The sequence below is a fragment of the Martes martes genome (assembly GCF_963455335.1).
Source record: "Martes martes genome assembly, chromosome: 9".
NCBI classification, from domain to species: Eukaryota; Metazoa; Chordata; class Mammalia; order Carnivora; family Mustelidae; genus Martes; species Martes martes.
Window position 1 is genome coordinate 15,805,664 of NC_137896.1, and position 21,183 is coordinate 15,826,846.

A 21,183-nucleotide genomic window follows, 5' to 3' on the forward strand; every position below is an offset into this window, starting at 1 on the left:
CTGGCCTGCCAGCATTCCACGGGAGATAAAAGGCTGGAACAAGGGCAAACCAATCTTCATTTCCTTTCTCGAGATTGAGATTAGACAGGGATCCACTCGATCTCTTCCCAAATTCTTGTTATCTCCCACACAGGACACAGAGAGGCCTCCCCACCCCCAGTAAAGATGAAGAATGACAGATAAGTACTGGTCAAATGTGAACATCTCACAGTTCAAACTGTAGCTCAAAGGGATAGGAATCAGAGTCTCAGGACCAAACATCTCTGTGGGACATGGAGCTTTTGCAACAAACATGAACTAGAACTTCTCTAATTCACAGTATCTGCAAGAACTAAGAATACATGCGTGTTAGAACACCAAGGGAGGCCAACTTGAGAAGGAAAGACAAAAGACTGCTTGAGATGAAAAAACTGCCACTCGGGACGCCTGGGTGGCTCAGTGGGTTAAAGCCTCTGCCTTCGGCTCAGGTCATGATCCCCAGGTCCTGGGATCAAACCCCACATTGGGCTCTCTGCTCAGCAGGGGGTCTGCTTCCCTTCCTCTCTCTCTGCCTGCCTCTCTGCCTACTTGTGATCTCTCTCTGTCAAATAAATAAACAAAATCTAAAAACACAAAAAAAACAAAAACAAAAACAAAAAAACCCCCTGCAACTCTGTAAGCTGGAGGGCTCAGCAGGTGGGAAAGTGCCGGAGGAAACTGGAGAATCAGAAGACAGTCCCACAGCGTTCTTGCAGAGTTCGAGTGGCTTAGGATAATGAACAGGAAGATGAAGATAGAGACAGAGCAACCGGCGAGACTGTGTAGGGAGGACCTAAAGGTAGAAGGTAAAGGAGCAGACCACCACAGAAACAAACAAAAAAAAGAAGTGTATTTTCTTAGTTCAAAGTTTGCGTCCTAAGTTTGAAAATCAGGGTGGTGGGAGTTAATAAAGAAGCAGCACACCTATATCTAGCTTAGCAAATTTCAGGAATTAACAAACCAACCAACAAACAAAACCATAAGGATCCAGAGAGAAAGAAAAGATTTGCTACAAAGGAGTAACAGCGGGTTAGGTATCAGATTTCTCCACAACATAAATGCCTAAGAAACAGAGCCCATGGTTTGGAGTCACAGCTATTCTCCCTTAAGACTTCTACATTCAGCTCCTGTTGGTGAAAAAAGGTTGACAGGCATTAGATGGCACAAACCCCACACCCTCCTCATTCATAGTCTCCTCTCAGAAGAAAACTCAAAAAAGCACTCCATCTAACCCAGAGAAGAATCAAATTTTAAAATCAGGAAGGTCTGTGCTTTATGAACCAGTAAAATCTTATCAGCTCGACATGGCCCATCCCCACAGACACGCAGGTCTGGTGACCTGACTTCTCCCAACCATACTCTACACTCGGTTGGCTCCAAACTTAGTGGCCTTCTTTTAGTTCTTTACAACACCAAAAAGCACCTTTCTGTCCTTTGCGTTTGCAGTTCGAGCTGCCTGGAGTTCCTTTTTCGCAGGGTTCTGCAGGGCTCTCCCTTTCTGAAAGGCCATCCCTGATGTTCTAAGTTAGAAGCTCCTCGCCGTTACTCTGTGTTCACCCCAAGGCCTATATAATTCCCCTCACGGTTTCTAGCACCATCAGAAATACACATTGAGTGTGTTTTGTTTCTTGTTAATGAGCTTCCCTTTCAATAAACCATAACTTCTATGGGGGGAGAGATCAAATGGGGAAGGTGGGATATAAAATCAGTGGGAAAGTCAAATTTGGAATAAAGCCCAAATAACTGTTACCTACGAAGACCTGCATATGTCCAAAAGAATTTCTGGAAGAGGAAGGAGGAAAACCAAAACAGTTTTTTGTGACAAGAATCTGGACTTAAAGACGAAGTAGCAAGATCTCCACTCCACTTTGGGCCCAAATGGGACATCAGGGCCAGATTTCCTCTCCTGCCTCAAACAATGAAGCAACAACACACTGTGGAGGACAGGACAGGCTTCAAGACCCTGGGCACCAGGTGGATGAGGAAAGGGACCCAAGAGACGGAGACAGAAGAGGATGGCTCCTGGGCACGGCACAGGGAGGGAAGTGCAGGCGGAGCCCAGCATGACCTGGAATCGAAGAGACAAGGGCAAGTGTTCGGGGAGACCACAGCGACTCGAGTTTGCACGGCACAGCGTAACCAGAAAAGAGAGAGTTGCATAGGAGGGAACCCCAGACGTCTGCAGATGGGCCAGAGTACCCCCGGGGCACTAACTGGTACAAACACATGAGGAGGCCACCTGAGATCAGGGGAGAATGATGCAGAAAGACCAGAGGGAACAGTACTTCATGCTCACACAGGGCTGGAAACAGTGCTCAGTCCCACTGGCCAGACTGGAAATCTTCAACACTCACAAGATAGTACGTAGAGTACTGGAGGGTCCTGAACCCACCATTGCTGTGGTCCCACCTGATAAATCTTAAAAACAAGACCCAAAGGATCAAATTATTTCTAAGTAATTCAACTGTATCCCAGAACAAGGCTCTAAAAGAAAGTATGGGAATACAAAAATATATAGCACTCAGGAAGGTGGAATTCACAACGTCTGGCATTCAACCAGATGTCACCAGGCATACATGGAGAAGCAAAGCAGGAGCTAACAATCCAAGCTAAACCCGCAATGAAAAGAAAAGCCCATCTACTGAAACTGACCTGAAACTGATACAGAAGCTAAAATCAGCAGACAAGGATAGTAAGACATTTGTTATCATTGTATTTCTTGTGTTCGACAGCCAAGTCGAGATGGAGGATATTTTACAAGATCTGTTAATATCTGGAGACAGAAACCACAATGCCTAAGATGAAAACACACACCAGATGGGATTACCAGGGACCGGATGCTGCAGAGGGAAAGATTAGTCACTCGAAGACAGGGTACTAGAAACCGTCCAAAACTAAGCAGAGAGAAAGAAGAGTGAAAACAATAGTAATAACATCAGTAAGCTTTGGGACAGCTCCACGTGACAGAATATGTGTGTAATTGTGGAGTCCGTAAAGAGGGCTGTGGGGTGGAAGGCCCAGAAAGAATATTTGAAGATATAAGGGCTGAAGTGTTTCCAAATTTAATGAAAACCCAAAGATCCAAAAAGCTCAGAGAATACCAAGTATAAGAAACAAAGAACAATCCATCATGGCACACCATAATCAGCTTGTTCAAACCCAGTAATAAAACAGTACAGGACAGACGACAGGTGAGCAACATCCCTAAAGCTCAAAGAACAAACCTGTCAGGGCAACTGGGTGGCTCAGTTGGTTAAGCGTCTGCCTTTGGCTCGGGTCATGATCCCAGGACCCTGGGATCGAGCCCCACATTGGGTTCCCTGCTCGGCAGGGTGTCTGCTTCTCCCTCTCTTGTCTGCCCCTCTCCGCTTGTTTGTGTTCTCTCGCTCTCTCCCTCTCAAATAAAATCTTAAAAAAAAAAAAAAAAAAAAAGGACAAACCTGTCAACCCTGAGTTCTATACCCAGCAAAACTACCTTTCAAACACTAAGGCGACTTTTGAGATACAAACTTTCCAGATTCACCAGCAGGGCCCAAACTACAGTGTTAAAGATGACATTCAGAGAGAAGGAGCATATTACCAGCTGAAAACACGGATCTATACAAGAATGAGACCAGTGGAAATGCTTCTTCATGTGAAAAAACGCAGAGAGGCTGGAGTAGCGGCGGCAGATCAGGAACAGGGATGAGAAGGAAAAGGAGCAAGAACCATCGATGCCTTTTGTGGTGACAGCATATCTGCTTAAAAGCTGAGATCTGAAAAACTCTGGCTTGAAGAGAGACTGTTCCTCATGCCACGTTATCTGTTAAATTCTAGGTCAACTGTTGAGAGACTGATTTCTGACCAGGAGATTCATAAAGCTTTCCTGGAATTATGTATCATTACAAGAGCTAACACTTCTGAGCTGATTCCTGAAGGAATTCCTGAAGGTTACTCAGGAAATAACAAGGCAACGCTCTCCTGCAGCAAAGGCAACAGGCAGAAGCGCAGTTAAGCCACTGTCTCGACCTCAGGATGACGCAGGACGTGCACTCCCGTGAAAGCACTTCCATAAAAGCACACAGGCAAGCGCCCTGTACAGGTGAGACATGGAGCGTCGGAAGGTCACAGCCAGAGCTGCTCCTGACTGAGCACCATAGAGACAGAGGGAGAACGAGGCCACTTCCGTCCTGCATGCTAAGGTTGCTCAATCCCAGTGGGTTTGCACTTGAAACACAAGATGCGGGGATTTTTTTCATGGCTACTTGGACACTAGTCCTGAGATTAGAAAAACATCCAATTAAAAACTGAAGATGAGGAACAGCAAAGATGAAGCTCCAGACAATCCTGACAAAAACAAAGGGCTGTGGTGGCTGGAAGGAGGCTGCCTTCTTGAAACAGTCCCAGGTGTTTTTCCAAAGGGGATCCCAGTCCTGGCTTGGGAAGGGGGCGAAGCCCAAGCTCCTGGGCCAGCAGGGGTGGGTGGGCACAGCACACTCACGCCGCATGTTTCTGGTGCAGAGGCGTCTTATCCCGGTGCAGGGGTGTGGTGACCACCACCTTCTGGCTACACACCGGGGTGGACGTCAGTGAGGGGCTCTCCAGCTCCAGTGTGTCCTGTTTGTTCCAGAAGTTCAGAAACTGCCAGGGAAGAGGAAACAAGACAAAGTGACAACCTGCAGAGGTGGGGTGAGACACCGGACAGCCCCTGTCCCCACTACCCCCCAACATGGCTGTTCTGTGACAGGGGTCTCCTTCCTGACCTGGAAGCACTCCCCAACCAGGCACTAGAAAACGAAGACCAGGAGAGATTGACAGGACCCACCACCTAGGTTCACATAGACCTGTGGGATTGTCACTGCCCCCAGCCCTGGCTTTTGTGAGGCTGGGGAGGGCCATCCCCCATGCCCACGCTCACAGCACTGCCAATCATGCAGTCAGGGAAAAGAAAGCTGGCGGTCTTCAGAGTGGCTCTTTTCAGAAGACTAGCTCTCACCCAACCTGTGGACAGGGACAGTGACAATGGTGCTGTTGATGTGAATGTGTAGAAGAGCTCCTCACACCAGGGCTAAGCATTCACACCAAGAATTCCATGTAGTTTTCACAGATCTTCAGCGATGTAGGTACCATTTCATCACCCCATTTTACAGAAAAGAAAGCTGAGGCTAAAGAGGTAAAGGTTCTTGTGCTGAGTGCTAGAGATAGGACACAAATCCAGACCTGAGCCAAGTCTATGGCACTACCCTCCCCCTCTGCCCTGAAGGTACCCCAGTAGCCCAAGGCCACGAGCAGACCTCGGGTCCACAGCCCTGGGCAGGGTCCCCATCACCCCGGGCTGTTTGTTGGGTAGCTCAGGGCTCACCATCCTCCTCTCATCAGCTGGGCTTATTTGGGGCCTGCTATGGGCTGAATGGTGTGGTGTCCTCCCAAATTCCTATGTAGAAGCCCTGACCCACAGGACCTCAGAACATGAATGTATTTGGAGACAAGAGACTTCAAAAAGATGATTAAGGTAAAATGAGGTCATAAGGATGGGCCGTCACCCAACATAGCTGGTGTCCTCAGAAGAATCTACGAGAAGCAGGTTAAGAGATTATAAGAGAAAGGAGATCAGAACACAGATGCACACACAAAGGAAGTCCATGTGAAGACACAGAGAAGACAGCCAGCCATCTACAACCATGAGAGGCTCCGAAAAAACTGAACTTGCCCACACTTAATTTCATCTTCCAGAACTATGAGATTAATTTCTGAAGTTTAAGCCTCCTGGTCTGTGGTACTTTATTGTGGCACCTCTAGCAACTACTACAAGGCCTCTGGCAGAAAAATACCACTAATCACCCCTGACACAGGCCTGGCCTCAATCCTTGCACAGACAATGAGAGTAGCTTCCTAAAATATGCCTCCTCTGGGCCTCTCTCTCTCCCACATCCTCAGGGAAAGGGGCAGACGTAGTGAGACCCAAAGCCTCCACCCACCATCTTCTGGTCTGGGGACGTGGAAACTCCAAAGTCTGCCTCTCATCCACCCCTCCATTCCACCCTCCCAGAGCCCACCACCCCGCTGGCCCCCAGGGCAGTGCATAGCCCTCGTTTACACCTACAGCCCTCCAAAGCCCCTGCCTCCTCCCCCTGGCTCTGGACTTCACACTGAGTACTCCCTCATCTCCATGCCTGTGTTCAAGCTGACAAAACCCAGCTCAAACATCTCTCAGAAGCTCTGAATCCTTCCCCGACATGGAGGGAAGACAGGGTCCCACCTCAGCTCCCCCTAATAGAACTTTCATTACAAACAGGGCAGTACCCAGGACACAACAAGCTCCTAACAACCACAGCACCTTCCACACTACATTCTGCTCAAGTAACTGCAAGCCTGCTCCCAGCACTCACTACCCTCATCAAGGGCACGGATATGTCACCCTTGCCGTTGCACCCCAAGCCTGGCGAATCTGCTATGAGCATGTGTGCAAAATGAGACTCTTGTAACAAATACTGAGTCCCTTCTCCTCTTTGCCCGGTTACCACCTACTATTTCCAGCTAAGCAATCCCTCCTCCTCATGTCATGGAAGTCTTCCAGATGACACTTTCCCCTCCTCCCCCAATGCCCTCGCAGCTCTGTAAGACTTAGGCAGCAGGTGTCACGTTAATTTGTAGCTTTTCTTATTAGCTGGTTTTCCCACCAGAGCATAAGCTTCTCGAAGGCAGAGCCAGGCCCAGTTTTGCTCCCCTCTATGCCCCCAGCACCTAGCACAGGGCCTCACACACAGCAGACGCTCAGGGAAGCCTTGCTGAATGATGTATGCCAGCGTCAAGGCCCTGTATCGGGCACTGGGGGTCTGTACACTGAACCCAGCGAGTAGTCGGGGTGGGGTCCACACACCTGGGAGGGCGAAAAGGGCAGGGTCTTGACGGGTGTGCTCTTGGGGGTGAGGCTGTTACAGGAGTCCAGGAACGACAGGCTGGCGCTGTTCTCCGTGACAGGGGACAGGGCGACACGCCTCTTCTTCTGCCGCTTGAGCACCGAAGGTGGCGTGCCGATGCCCAAGCCCCCCACTTCAGTGCTGGGGGAGATGGGGATCAGCTCACCCCGACTGCTCCGGCTCAAGTCTGAGATGGTGTGGCCGTCCAGGCGGTACTCGGTCACACTGGGCACCGGGGCAGCAGGCTGGCGGGGCGGCAGTGCTTGCTGCTGCCTTGATGGGGATGGCTGCACAGGGCTGTTGCTGCTGCTACCCTCTGCGGATGGCTCCTCGGGCAGGTCAAATTTACTCAGGTCACACCAAGCATCAGGGTCCTGCCCAGAGAGGGGGGTCAGGAATAACTGCAATCACCCAGCTTTCCCAGCAGACACAAGATTCATTCATTAAAGGACAATATGCAAGCGTCAGGCAGGAGCCCACAGCCCAGGAGTCATCACCACGAGCGTTTTCCTGCGTTTCCTTGAGGCTTCTTCTACATCCATATCTCTATCTGCAAACATAGCTGAGGTCACACTGCTCATACGGCTGCTTGCTGGTTTTTTGGGGTTTTTTTTTTTTTGCCTTTTTTTTTTTTTGCTTGCTGTTATTTTTAAAAAGTGATACTTAAGACAGACAAAAAGCACAAAGAAAACTCAAGACACCCAGCAAGGAGCCTGGGAAATAAAACCTAACCACTGAAGCCCCTGGTCCGGCTCCCCTTGTTCCCATCCTCTGCCTGAACTCAGTATTTACTGTCCTCACACATTGCTCTCAGTTTACCACTTACACGCGTCCCTCAATGACAGCTGGGAGTCTGCGTTTTTAGCCTTAGAAAAAAATCATTTCTATATACTGCTTTTTATCCATTTAAAGTTTTACTACTAATAATAGTGCTTAATTCTATTACCTACAAGTTGGGTGTTTACTATTAATAAATATCAGTTATTATATGAAAACTTTCCAACTTTTGTAACACATTTTATGACTGTGAAATATTCGATCCTATGAATGTATTGGTTACTTAACTATCCCCCCCTTCTGCTGGACATTGCTTATTTCCCTAGTTTTTAAAAATTGAAAATAGTATCTTCATGAACATCTTGGATACAAATCTTCTCCTAGAAGTGAAGTCTTGGGCCCGAGGCTGTGAGGCCGGGTTTAAGGGTCCCGATCTGCATGGCCACACTCCTGGAGAATGGGCTCCACTGTGCTCCACGCACCTGTCAGTCACAGAGGCCTCCTGGGCCACTTCGCCTAAACCGTCTCCAATCCCACAAGAAGCTGCCAGATAAGCGTTACCTTCCTCCTTTCCATGCCAGAGACGGTGCAATCTACCCAAAGTCACTTAAGTTTCTGGGAGCATTTCTGAGTCATACCCAGCTCTTCCTTCCTTTGCCCGATAAATTACAACCCAGCCACAGGGCTGCTGGAGAGAGAAGCTTCTGCCTTGGTCCCTGGAGCTCTGGCCCTGAGTAGGCCCAGATCCTCCTGATGCCTGCTGGTCCTTGGGACTCGCAGGAGCATGGGCAGTTCATCCCCAAAGGTGGAGACCAGCTCAGGGCAGTACTGACTTTAGGCCCACACTCCAAGCAGCAAACCCCAGCCTCGAGGAGGCCCCAGACTGATGGCGTCTAATGGACCAGAAGCAGATCCTACAAGCACTATCTGGAGGAACAGACGGCAGTGTTTCCACAAACTCTGTAACAGAGCATGGATATTATTAGGTGGCAGGTAAGGAGCCTGGCCCATGGTGGGCGCTCACACATCAGCTGCTGGTTGCTAATTAAGCATTCGGCTGGGCATACAGTGGCCGCTCAATGCATGCGAACTTTTCCTGCCCCTCTCTGTGCCCATCAAGCGAAGAGGCAGAATAGTGTGAGGATGGAGGCAGGTAACACCGTGAGAGGCAAACGGGGCGAGGCACAGAGTGCGTCCTGCATTCATCTAACTCTCCCCTTAGGGCCCAAACTGGGGACTGCCCCTGGCAGCCGGGAGCTATTTATTGAACGTATTGACAAACCAATCAGACCTGCTTCTTGGGCCACTCTGAAACTTCCTGGGTGGAAGGGACACCACAGCTAGATGCTATAACGGGGAACAGTCCCAAACTCTGGAGCAAGAGGTGGTCAAGATAGCCAAGACCACCAAGCTTACTCAGTGTGACCATGGGGACACTACTTAACCCCCCTGAGCCTCGGTCTCATCTAGAAAACACAGAGAAAGAATATACCTCATAAGATACTGTGTGGATTATACACGGAACCCAGAGCCTGGCATTTAGATGCTCGACAAACAGTGTCATTATTCTTAGCAAGGATGGGGAAGCCTGAGTGGGAAGGTGAATGTGGGGTGCCTCCCACTGAACTCCACTGTCCCTAGTTGCCAGGACTGTCACCTACCACCCCATGAAACTCGCTCCGCACGGCAGGCCTGGCTGACACAGCAGGAGATGCAGCCCCCACTGAGCTGTCCCTGGCAAGGTTCAATCCACAGCTAAGGCAGCCTCAGGCAGGGTTACTAGAGTTACCAGAATCCACTCAGCACACCAGATCCCACTCTACATCCAATGGGGCAAGCACTAGGCTCTCCCGTGAGGTGTTCTGGGCCTCAAACACGCTCCCCTCATCATCTTTGAGGCCTCAGGGCAGTGCCACCTCCTCTGGGGAGCCCTCCCACCCCACCTGCACTGTGGCACATGAGGGCAGGGACCACATGGCCGCCATCTGTGTCCCCAGGCCCTGGATCCCAGCTGGGCACTCTGCGTCAGCCCAGGAGACAGTTGTGGGATGACGGAGTGAACAGAAGGATGCCCGCCCGTCAGAGAAGCACTCCCAGTTGGCAGGTGCTCTGTGCCCACTGTGAAGTGCCGTGACCAACATTACCGACTCGATCAAGTCCAGGGCTTCCGAGAGGCTGGACCCCACTGCAGGGATGATGAGGTTTGCAGCCTCCACCACCCACTTATAGGGCAGGCTAATTTCCGGCGAGGAGCCGTCCTGGTCTTCACGCTTCGGGAAGTCCTCCAAGGGCTCCGGCGTCCGCACTCCATCCAGGTGTGCAGGAACAGCTCCCTGCTCTGTCGAGGCGGTGGCTGCCGTGGCCTCCTCCTCACTGCTTTCCTCTTCCTTCACGGCAGGAAGCACGGGGGGCCAGCTGGTCACGAGACTTCCCTGTTGGACACCAGGGCACGGGGTTCTTGTTATGAGATGGACACTGTGTAGTACTCTAGCGAAAAACACACAAGCTGGGGCGGCTGGCTGGCTCAGTCTTAGAGCGAGCGACTCTTTATCTCGGAGTTCTGAGTTTGAGCCTCACATTGGGCACAGAGGTTATTCAACATTAAAAATTTAAATAAAATTAAATTAAAATGTACAACCTGATCTAATAGGGAAACTAGGATGAATCTAAATTGAGAGACAGATGGGAGGCTGGGTGGCTCAGTCAGTAAAGCGTCCAACTCTTGATCTCAGCTCAGGTCTTGATTTCAGGGTTGTGAGTTCAGGCCCCACACTGGGCTCCACACTAGGAATGGAGCCTACTTATACATAAACAAGTAAAAAGAGAAAGAAAGACAGAGAGACAGACATACAGACAGAAAGAAAGACAGACCACAAAATAACTGGCATTATCCTACACTTCAAAGATATCAGCATCATGAAAGGCTAAGAAAGGTTAAGGAAGTATTCAGATAAAAATAGACAAGAGATACGATAACTAAGTCTAATTCTAGACTGTGTCATGGGCAGGAAATGGAATCTGGACTGTAGATTTGTTCGAAGTCCTGAATCAGGACTTAAAAATCCCTGAATTGGACAAAAGCGTACTATGAGTATGTAAGCCAAGGTCCTTATTCTTAGGAAACACAGACTCAGTATTACGGGATAGAGAAGCAAATGGCTCAGATAAAATAGTAGTACCTGTACACAGAAAAATAAAGCAAATCTGGCAAATGTTAAAAACTAACAAATCTAGAGACGCCTAGCTGGCTCAGTCAGTAGAGCATGCAACTCTTGATCTCAGGGTTGTGAGTCTGAACGCCACGTCGGGTGCAGAGATAACTTAAAAGCTTTTTTAAAAATCCTTAAAAAAAAACAAACACAAACTAATGAATCTAGTAAAGAGTGTTACGGGAATTCTTTCTACTATTCTTGTAACTTTTCTGTATGCTTAATATCATTTCAAAATAAATGTTTGGAAAATGAGTGTATACTAATTTTGTGACCAAAAAAAAGATGAAAATCACTTGAGGCAATAGCTCTCCCGGCAGAACCCTGAAACTAAGGTTGACATGTTAACCTTACATATCCCAGTGTAGCCTTGAGAAGGGCACATGTGATCAACAAGTCTTCTCAAGGGCAAGGAGTGTGATCCCACGTCCCTGAGGAGGCCCCAACAGCATCAGGAAGAGTTACGCGGGCTCTGGATTCAGCCAGAGCTTAGCCATTTTTGCTGGCCGACCTCGAGCAAGCTGTGTGGCCTGTGTGTGTGTCAGCTCTCTTGCCTGTAAAATGAGGACCCTAAGGAGATGAGCAACGAGGCCAACAGCGCCCAGCATACCCCATGGCTATTACTGCTATCACTGTCAAGTGAACAGGGTGGAAATGGTTTGTGATCCAGGCAAAGGAAGAAAAGGATTAGATAAGAACAGATTTGGTTGAAAACTTGTAACTGCAATGATTAGAGAAAGGGGAAGAATGCCATAAACGCTATTGAAGGGCTTGAATGTGGGAATCCCACTTCGGAAACAGCCATGTTGGAAAATGGCATGGTGATTTTATTCGGAATTCAGAATACACTTACCATACGACCCAACAATCCCAAACCTAGATGTTTACCCAAGAGACATGAAAACTTATGTTCACACAAAATCTTGTAGGCAGATGCCTATAGCAGCTTTATTTGGGAACAAGCTAGAAATGATGTCCCTCAGCTGGTAAACAGATAAAGAATGGTACTCCCAGACCAACAGACTGTCACTCAGCGGTACAGAGGAACAAATCACTGACAGCCGCAGTCACACAGATGAACCGTAATGCATTAATAGCTAAGCGGAAGAGAACAGTCACAGCAGAGTACGGACTGTGTGATTCCGTTGACGCGACAACCTTTCAAAGGTAAAACTACAGAGACAGAAAACAGAGAAGCAGCTGCCAGGGGCTGAGTGCTTAGGAACTTCAGGGGGTGCTGGAAATGTCCTCCAGCTTGATTGAGGCGTGGGTTACATTTGTCAAAACGCACAGAACTATCTACTAAAAGGTGCATTTACTGTCTATAAACTACACCTTTATAAAGTGAAGAGATGAGGAAGATCTGAGTTTCCCAAGCTAGGAAAAAGGAATTACCATATGATACAGAGGTAATATCCATAATACATAAATAAAAGTTTATGAATGACAAAAAAAACAATTAATTTGGGTAAAGGCAAATCAATAAGCTAAAGAAAAATGGCAAACCTTACAAGTAAAAGAAATCAAACCCAAATGATAGTCTGTTGTTGCTCATAAAATTGGTAAAGTTTTTTTGTTTTGTTTTGTTTTGTTTTGTTTTATTTTTAATGAGAGGGAGAGAGAATCCTAAGCAGGTTGCACATCCAGAGTGGAGCCCCGAACCAATTCAGGCCTCGATCTCACGACTCTGAGAGCATGACCTGAGCAGAAACCAAGAGTCGGATGCTTTACCAACTGAGCCACCCAGGCACCCCGGCAAAGATATTTTCTTTTCTTTCTTTCTTTTTTTTTTTTTTATTTCTTTTCAGCGTAACAGAATTCATTGTTTTTTGCACCACACCCAGTGCTCCATGCAATACGTGCCCTCCTTAATACCCACCCGGCAAAGATATTTTCAATATAGTCACAACCAGTCACAACAGTGTGGGGAAACAGGCAGTGCCATATGCTGCCAACAGGACAAAAGGGTACCAACACTCGAGTGGCGATTTGGTGATGCTTGTAAAAATTTCACGTGTCCGTACCATTTGACCCAGTTATGCCACATCTGTAAGAACTAACCCACATTAATAAGTACATGCACAAAGAACAGGAACGATGATGTTCACTGCAGCGTCTTAACAGAAATGGTGACAGATGTTCATCAGCAGGTCATGACAAGACATAACAGATTCAAGAACAGTGTAAAGCTCTGTATGCACAAAATGACATGGAAAGATTTCAGAAGAAACTGTATGGCAGTAAGTTATCACAATCTCATTTTCAATGTATTGCCCTTAATTAGAAATGTTGGCAAACACATTAAACAATATATTGGTTCTCTCTGGCAGTTGAGATTAGCAGGCTCTGTCTTCTGTAATACTCAGTTCTGTAAAGTTCGTAACTCTTTACAGTGATCCTGCATTGCTTTTGAAGTATGGGGACAAGAACTACAATTGCAAGCCTGATTGGTGAGTTGGGGGAACAGGAGTTGGTCCCATAGACCAACTATCTGTCTGTGTGTCCCATAGACACATTAATAGGCAAACCTTTTCTGGCAGACAATCTAGCAAAACGTATTAGAAATTTTTCAAGAGGGCTCAGTTGGTTAAGCAACTGCCTTTGGCTCAGGTCATGATCCCAGAATCCCCACATCAAGTCCCACATTGGGCTCCCAGCTCCGTGAGGGGTCTGCTTCCCCTTCTGACCTCGTTGCCTTTCATGCTCTCTTTCAATCTCTCTCTCTCAAATAAATAAATAAAATCTTAAGAAAAAAAAAAAAACTTTTTCAAGAAATGTGTCTCAATCCATCCCCAGGAATTTCTAAAGAAATAACGAGCACATGCACAGTGATTTGAGTTACGAGGATGGTCGTTGAAGTTTTGTTTCTAATTTTATTTTATTTATTTATTTTTAAAAGATTTTATTTATTTGACAGAGAAAGAGATAGCAAGAGAGGGAACACAGGCAGCAGAGGGAGAGAGAGAAGCAGGCTTCCTACCTAGCAGGGAGCCCGATACGGGGCTTAATCCCGGGACCCTGGGATCATGACCTGAGCTGAAGGCAGATGCTTAACCATCTGAGCCACCCAGGTGCCCCTGGCTTTGTTCCTAATTTTTAAAATTAGGTATAACCATAATTACATAAACAGCACAAGAGAACCATGAAAATGATGCTGGAGATGAAATGAGGCCAAAAACAATACCCTCACTGACCCCTGGGGCTCATTCTGGCCCAGCACAGCTAGCGCTCCAGAAGAAAAGTGCCAGAGGCAAAAGTAAAGTCAAAAAACTAACTTTCAGCCCAGGATTTTCAGAGACCGAGGAAGGTCTGCCCACTTCCCCTCCATCCTAAAAAGTGACTGTGTCTGCTGATGTCCATGGTTTCTCTTTGTGGAACGTATGCTTATTCTTCAACCAGAAGTAAAAGGCTTGAAAACATGTTACTTAGATACTCAACCAAGTATGAGAAGTAGACTCCGCTGGTTAGGGGACGTGTGGGGAACCCAGACTGGAAGAGGCCAATTTACTTTCCATTCGAGATCTTTCCCTACTGTTTGTTATTCTACAGAAGCATTCATACCAGGGAATCAGGAGATACTCTCTCAAGTTGAAAAATTGAGAAACAGAAGCACGACCGTGATGCAGCGCCGCAGCAGAGCGTCACAGCCCTGGAGGGGACGTGGGTTCTAGTGAGCCAGTAAGAACAGGGAAGGGGGAGTGTGAAGAAAGCTCACTCACTAGTTCACAATCCCAGAAAAGACTAGAACACAGCACGGGGGCAGTACGTTACCTCCCATGACTCAGCATTGTCAAATCCTCATTCTTTGACACATTTCCTTCAAATCCTTTTTTTTTTTTAATTTTTATTTTTTTTAAAGGTTTATTTATTTATTTGATAGACAGAGATTACAAGTAGTCAGAGAGGCAGGCAGGGAGAGAGAGGAGGAAGCAGGCTCCCTGCTGAGCAGAGAGCCCGATGTGGGTCTCAATCCCAGGACCCTGGGATCATGACCTGAGCCCGATCCCAGGACCCTGGGATCATGACCTGAGCCGAAGGCAGAGGCTTTAACCCACTGAGCCACCCAGGCACCCCCGCTCCCATTTTTTTTTTTAAGATTTTTTTTAAGTATCCTTTTTGAGAGAAAGAGAGAGCACAAGCAGGGGGAGCAATAAGCAGAGGGAGAAGCAGGCTCCCTGCTGATCAAGGAGCCCAATGCAGGACTCAATCACAGGACCCTGAGATCATGACCAGAGCCAAAGGCAGATGCTTAACCCACTGAGCCACCCAGGCACCCCCAAATCTTTTTATTTACTTTTGCAATCCCTATACCCAATGTGGGGGTGAACTCACAACCCTTACATCAAGAGTCACATGCTCTTCTGACTAAGTCAGCCAGGTACCCCAAATCTTTCTTTGTAAAGAATAAATCATTGGGGCGCCTAGGTGGCTCAGTTGGTTAAGCATCTGCCTTTGGCTCAGGGCATGATCTTAGGGTCCTGGGATTGAGCCCCGCATCAGACTCCCTGCTCAGTGGGGTGACTGCTTCTCCCTCTCCCCCTGCCTCTACCCCCTGTTTATACTCCATCAAATAAATAAAATCTTTAAAAAAAAAAAAAAGAATAAATCATTAGAAAAAATAGTTTTAAAATTTCAATAAAAAGTTTGCTCCAGGAGCGCCTGGGTGGCTCAGCAGGGACCCTACTTCCCCCACGTCCTCTGCCTGCCTCTCTGCCTACTTGTGATCTCTCTCTGTCAAATAAATAAATAAAATCTTTAAAAAAAAAAAAAAAGTTTGCTCCGGAGTATGGGGTGGGAAATGTTAACACCTGCATACTGGTTTCGTTTTTACAATTGTAAATGTAATACCATATAATTTCATTGTATGATTTTCTAGAAAACCGTATGAAATTATAGACAGAAAACAGACGAGGGATGCCTGGGATGAGGGAAAAGCGCTGATGAAAAGGAAGACAAGGGAACATGGCAGGTGATGGAAAGGTCTGTATCTCGATGTGGTTTGGTAGTTATCGGACAGTATGTTTTTGTCATGACTCAGAACTCTACACTAAATGCCATGGATTTTACTGTAAGTGAATTAGACCTCAATAAATAAATTTCTTTTTTTTCAATTGCCAACCTGCTTTAAGTATGAAAAGCCTAGAAAGGGCGACAGGTAGAAAGGAAGCTGTTGCTAAGGACAGAGGAGGCTTAGGACCTCTTCAGCCCAACCCTCCATTTTATATGTCAGCTTGTTCTGTCGTCCTTCACCTGCGGGCAGAAAAGTGTCAGGTCTGTGCAGAGTTATGGGACAAGGAAGGGCCCTGGTGAGGGAGATGCAGCCCACAGAAGACCCGGTGGCAGGAAGTCATGAACAGCTGTGGCGAAGATGAAAAAGGAAGAACAGGTGTTAAATGAGATGGTCGGGGATAAATACGGAACCCAAAGCTGGGCCCTGGGGCTGAGCGGCCGCAGCCAGCCGTCTCACCTGCTCCTCCACGGGGCGGGCACTCTGGCAGCCGTCCTTGTCCTCGAGCTCCAACAGCAAGTACACAGGGGGCTTGCAGTCTTTGGACTCACTCAGGAAGCCACCTGTGTCCACCTTCCTTTTGATGGTGGAGTTCCAGTGATTCTTCACAGCATTGTCTGTCCTGCGGGGGCCAAGAGGGGACCTTTCAACTCAGAAGTGCCACGAGCCATGTCACTGACCTCCCTGAGTGGAGTTCCCGCTTCCGTAAATGAGGTCAACCCAATGACTCTACGGTCTCTTTAAGTAGGTTCCATGCCCAGCGTGGAGCCCAGTGTGGGGCCTGAACTCACGACCCTGAGATCAAGACCTGAACTGAAATCAAGAATCAGATACTCAGCTGACTGAGCCACCCAGGCACCCTGACTCTATGGTCTCTTAGCTCTAAAATGAAGTCACACGTGCATCTAGCCCTCAGTGATTTATACATATTTCCACTAACATCAGCAAAATAAGCAGAGGTTTTATTCAGCCTATGGTAAAAATCACACAACTGAAATGTTTTTGAAGCTCGCATTCCCTTTTCTAGTCACTTTGCATCTGTAGAAACTAGAAGCAAAGCCCTGGCTGCTAAGCTCCATCCTGAGGCTCACGGTGACCTTGAACACAAGCCCTGGTCCTCCTTTCAGACGGCAAATGGCCACAGAGGGCAGAGCTGGATAGTACAAAGGGTCTGATATGGGTCACTCTGAACCTCTGTTACTTTATCTAGAGAATCAGGAGATGACTTCATACTCCACCACTTACTGATGAGTAACTGGGGAGACACATGTATTATAAGCAGAGAGCAGCACAGTATTACAGGAGCAGAGTACTAGAGTGTGAATGTGGAGAGAAGTATAGGAACAGAAAGTGGACTGGTACAGATGAACTAGCAGCGCAGGAGAAAAATGTACGGTGGTATGCAAATACAGCCCAGTACAGCGGCACCAAAATGTAACATGTAGAGAAGCAGGTGGCAGTTTGGAAGTATCAGAGTAGCACACAGCAAACGCAGTAAGCAGCACGTGCAGCCGAGTATTGTAGAACAGGGCAGGAGAGGCCTATGGAAGCCCACAGCAGCGCCCGCTGCAGGACCGCGGGGAGCAGAGCAGCACAGAGCACAGACCAGTGCAGCACCACGGAAGTGTGCAGCAGCAGAGCCGTAGAGAAGAGGGTAGGAGAGCAGCCCAGACGCGCATGGCAGAACAGCAGCGCGGCCCAGCAGACTACAATACAGAGACACAGGCACGTGGTAGGCGCTCCCTACTGCAGGAGTCCAAGCACAGTGCTCTTTCCCTGAATTGTGAATGGGCATGATGAATGGCCGGACTGAGCCGCCAGTCAAAGAGGTGGGTCGGCATCTCGAAACTCTCCCACCGTGGGCTGTCCTGACCGGGCAGGGGTATGGACAGTGTGGGGAGGTCACTGGGACCAACCGCAGTCTGGAAGACAGAGAGACACCCCCGCCAAGGACTGAAGGACGAGTGTGTTGGCTACACAAGGAGCATAAACAGTGTGTATCCCAGGCCAACAGAGGAGAGCACCAGAGGGTTCTCAGAGGGAGCTCTCCATGTTTTGGGGGCTGAGAGGAGGGCAGACAGCTAAAGCCCAATGGGTAAGCAAGGGTGACAGTGCATCAAGGCCAGGCTGGTGGCATCAGCCAGGCCAGGCAGGTCACACGAGAAGAAAGACCCAGGTCTTCAACCCAAGCACTAGGAGAAGCAGATAGGATAACACACTCAGGTTTAAGTTTTGAAACTAGACCATTCCAGACTTCAGAGGAAAGACACCATCTGGCATTTTATCTCCTCTCCCTCCCAGGACCACAGTGTCATGACAAATGAGTAAAACTGAGTAAGGGGGAAATGCACAAGGACAAAGAGAACAGGGTAAAAAACAGCCACAAATAAAGAGATTTATGTAAGTTTTCAGAAGACAGAAAGCACTTAGGGGAGAATAAGCAACTTAGGCGAGGGGAGTTGACCCTGGAGGAAGATTCTGGCAAGAATGGAGTCAAGTCTTCCCGATGCTCCCCCAGAGCCCCCAAGAGGCTCTTAGAGGGACCAGGCTCAGCAAGGAATAGAAAACAGAGCAGTGGTTTGGATGTCTAGATCCTGGCCCTGACCGCACAGGCAGGAACAAGAGAAGTTTATTCTCTAAGAAAAAGGACAAGGCAACCCTGGCAGAGGGCAGGGGTGGCGCACAGAGCTCCAACAAGGACCAGAGGAAAATCTGTACACAGAGCAGGAGGGCCCCAGGCTCTTTCTCCCTGCCCTGGTCCAGAACTGCCTATAACGTCAGGCCCAGGCAGCCCTAGGCAAGAATCTGAAGGACTCCTTCATCTCTGGGAAAAGTGAACAACTGCAAAGAAATGGGACCGACTCTTGGACTCTCCCCCAAGAGCCCAGTGGATGCCCTCACTCCCTGGGAACATCCTGGCCTGCCCCAGCCCCTGGTCCCCGGTCCACAGTGCCCAACTGGCAGCTCACCTCCCCGGCAGCATCTTGGCGATCTCGGCCCAGCGGTTGCCAAGCACCTTGTGGGCCTCACAGATGATGCGGTCCTCCTCTTCCGTCCAGCAGGACTTCTTTACCTCGGGGTTGAGGTGGTTGTGCCAGCGCTCACGGCACTGCTTCCCCAGCCGGCCCTTCAGGTGCTTGGCGATCAGCGTCCACTGCTTTGTGCCGTACTTCTTGACCAGCTCGATGACCTTGGAAAAGGTCTCTGTGAGGCCAAGGGCACTCGCCCCTCCCTCGCCCCCTAACAGAACAGTGCAGTTCCTTCCACACAGGCCTCATCTCACCGCGGCCCTGAGAGGACCAGCTGGACACCCCTGCCCACCCCCAGGACAGCCTCACCATCCCTGGATCTGCTGGGGTGCGGGAAGGCCCACTGTGTGCAAGGTGCTATCCCGACAGATACCTTTTGATCCTCCTCTTTGGTCCATGGCCCCTTGACGAGGTCTGGATTCAAGACCCTCAGCCACCGGTATTGGCACTGCTGGTCAGTGCGGTTCTGGGAAGAGAACAGGAACCCGTGAGGATTCCTATGACAACAGCCTGGGACCCTGGTTGAGCACTGGGTTCAAGGGGCCAGGCCTTGTTCCCTTCACCCACCACACACTACACTCCCACATGCTGGAACACACATGGTTGCCCTGTAGGAAGCTTCCTCCTGCCCCGCAATACAAGGAGGGAGCCATAAATTCCTATAAAAGTTTGTGGTGTATGTGAGGGATCTGTCCTTGCTTCTGGGAAAGCTTTATTTCCCTGAAGGTTTCAAATCTCACAGAAGCAAGGGAAGGTGAGGTAGAAAGGGTCTGCTGACTTGGTCCCTGGGCAGCAAGTGACTTGGGAAATAAGGCCGATAGCAACTCCTGCCCCATCCCTTCCCTACCAGACACCTGCAGTCCTGGGGGTGGGGATACGGGGGACCTGCATCCCCAGGAGGTTTCAGCTGCTCTGGGGGACCTCAGCAGGAAGCCTGCCCAAAGTTATCACTTCCCCTCTATTTCAGTCTCGCTCTTGAGACTGCTTGCACTTCTAGCAGAAAGAAATGCAAATGTGCCACTGGTCACATGCTCCAGATGGCACAGAGCCCCAAGACTGCCAGGCCTGCCAAGGCTGCTGTGTGGAAACATTTATGACAGGGGGACTCAAATTCTGGCTTGGGAAGGAAGGGCCTAGGAAAGCTGGTTTTTTGGTGGGGAGGGGGCACCTTGGTAAGGAACACCGTCTTCTCCTTGGCATAAAGTCTGTCCTAGGCACAGTCTGGTCACCAGAACTTTCATCCCTGGGGGAGGGGGCCACCGAGGGGCTGCACTCACAGGAAAGTGGCTGGCCAGGAACTTCCAGTCTTGCTGTCCAAACTGCCTTACCAGAGTCCTCAGCTGCTCATCCTGCCAATGCCAGAAAGAGAGGGCTCAGCTTGCACACATGCGGAGGAAAGCAGCCGATCACGATGGAGGAAAGGGCAAAAGGACCACCGCCTCCGTGCAGGCAGTCATGAAGGGGGCACCTACTACATGCCAAGTACTACAGACACAGCAACGGGCAGCGACAGAGCTGCCCCATCTTGTGGGAATCATGGCCTAGAGGGAGCTAATCAAAGGCTGCCACAAGGAGTAAAGCCACCTTGTGGCTGGCTGAGGGCCAGCAGACAGGAACATGGTGACTGCCTCTTCAGGGAGACCAAGGGACAGGCTCAGAGGAAGGCTGGTGCGGCTAGAATGCAGGAAGCAAGTGAGAGGGGGATGCAGGGTGACTTGGGAGGCCACAGCAGGCGCCAGACCACACACAAGACTAACTCGGGCCTCTGCATCACACAAAGCCACTGAGGCATTTGAGCAGTGGGTAGTCACGGTCCAACGTGCGTATTATGCACTTCACCTTGACAGCTTCAGGGAAAGGGGCTGTAAGAGGGCAGAATGGAGGAAGGGAGTCCATGAGAGACCCGCAAGCCAGAGAGGACAGCGACGAGGGGGACCTGCGGCATGCAAACAGTAGGTGTTACAACAGTCTCCTGAAAATAAACTACAGACTCCTGCAACAACACAAAATCTCAACATCATGAGGAAGCATAAATGGGTGCACACTGCATGATTCCATGCATAGGACATTCTAGAAAACGTCAATGAAGCTATAAAGACAAAAAGGTAGTCGGTGGTTGTCTGAGATCAGAGGTGAGGGAGGGAGGGAGGGACAGCAAAGGGGTGCAGGACTGTTCAGAAGTTAATGGAAATGTTCCATAAGGTGACCCTTATATCCCAGTGCGATGAAACGCTCTGAGCTGC

General features: G+C 49.0%; 1 protein-coding gene across 2 annotated transcripts in view; it reads right to left on the reverse strand.

The window, feature by feature from the left end:
- The window catches only part of MYBL2 (MYB proto-oncogene like 2), a 35,339-nt gene that overhangs the window by 6,709 nt on the left and 7,447 nt on the right, over positions 1-21,183 (reverse strand). For both annotated transcript variants that reach the window (XM_080814396.1, XM_080814395.1), the window contains exons 3-9: positions 20,218-20,289; positions 19,314-19,406; positions 18,881-19,101; positions 16,371-16,533; positions 9,839-10,126; positions 6,878-7,291; positions 4,499-4,638 (exon numbers count right to left, since the gene is read on the reverse strand). In XM_080814396.1, the coding sequence (XP_080670522.1) occupies positions 4,499-4,638; positions 6,878-7,291; positions 9,839-10,126; positions 16,371-16,533; positions 18,881-19,101; positions 19,314-19,406; positions 20,218-20,289 (1,391 nt within the window). The remainder of the gene's footprint in view (positions 1-4,498; positions 4,639-6,877; positions 7,292-9,838; positions 10,127-16,370; positions 16,534-18,880; positions 19,102-19,313; positions 19,407-20,217; positions 20,290-21,183) is intronic.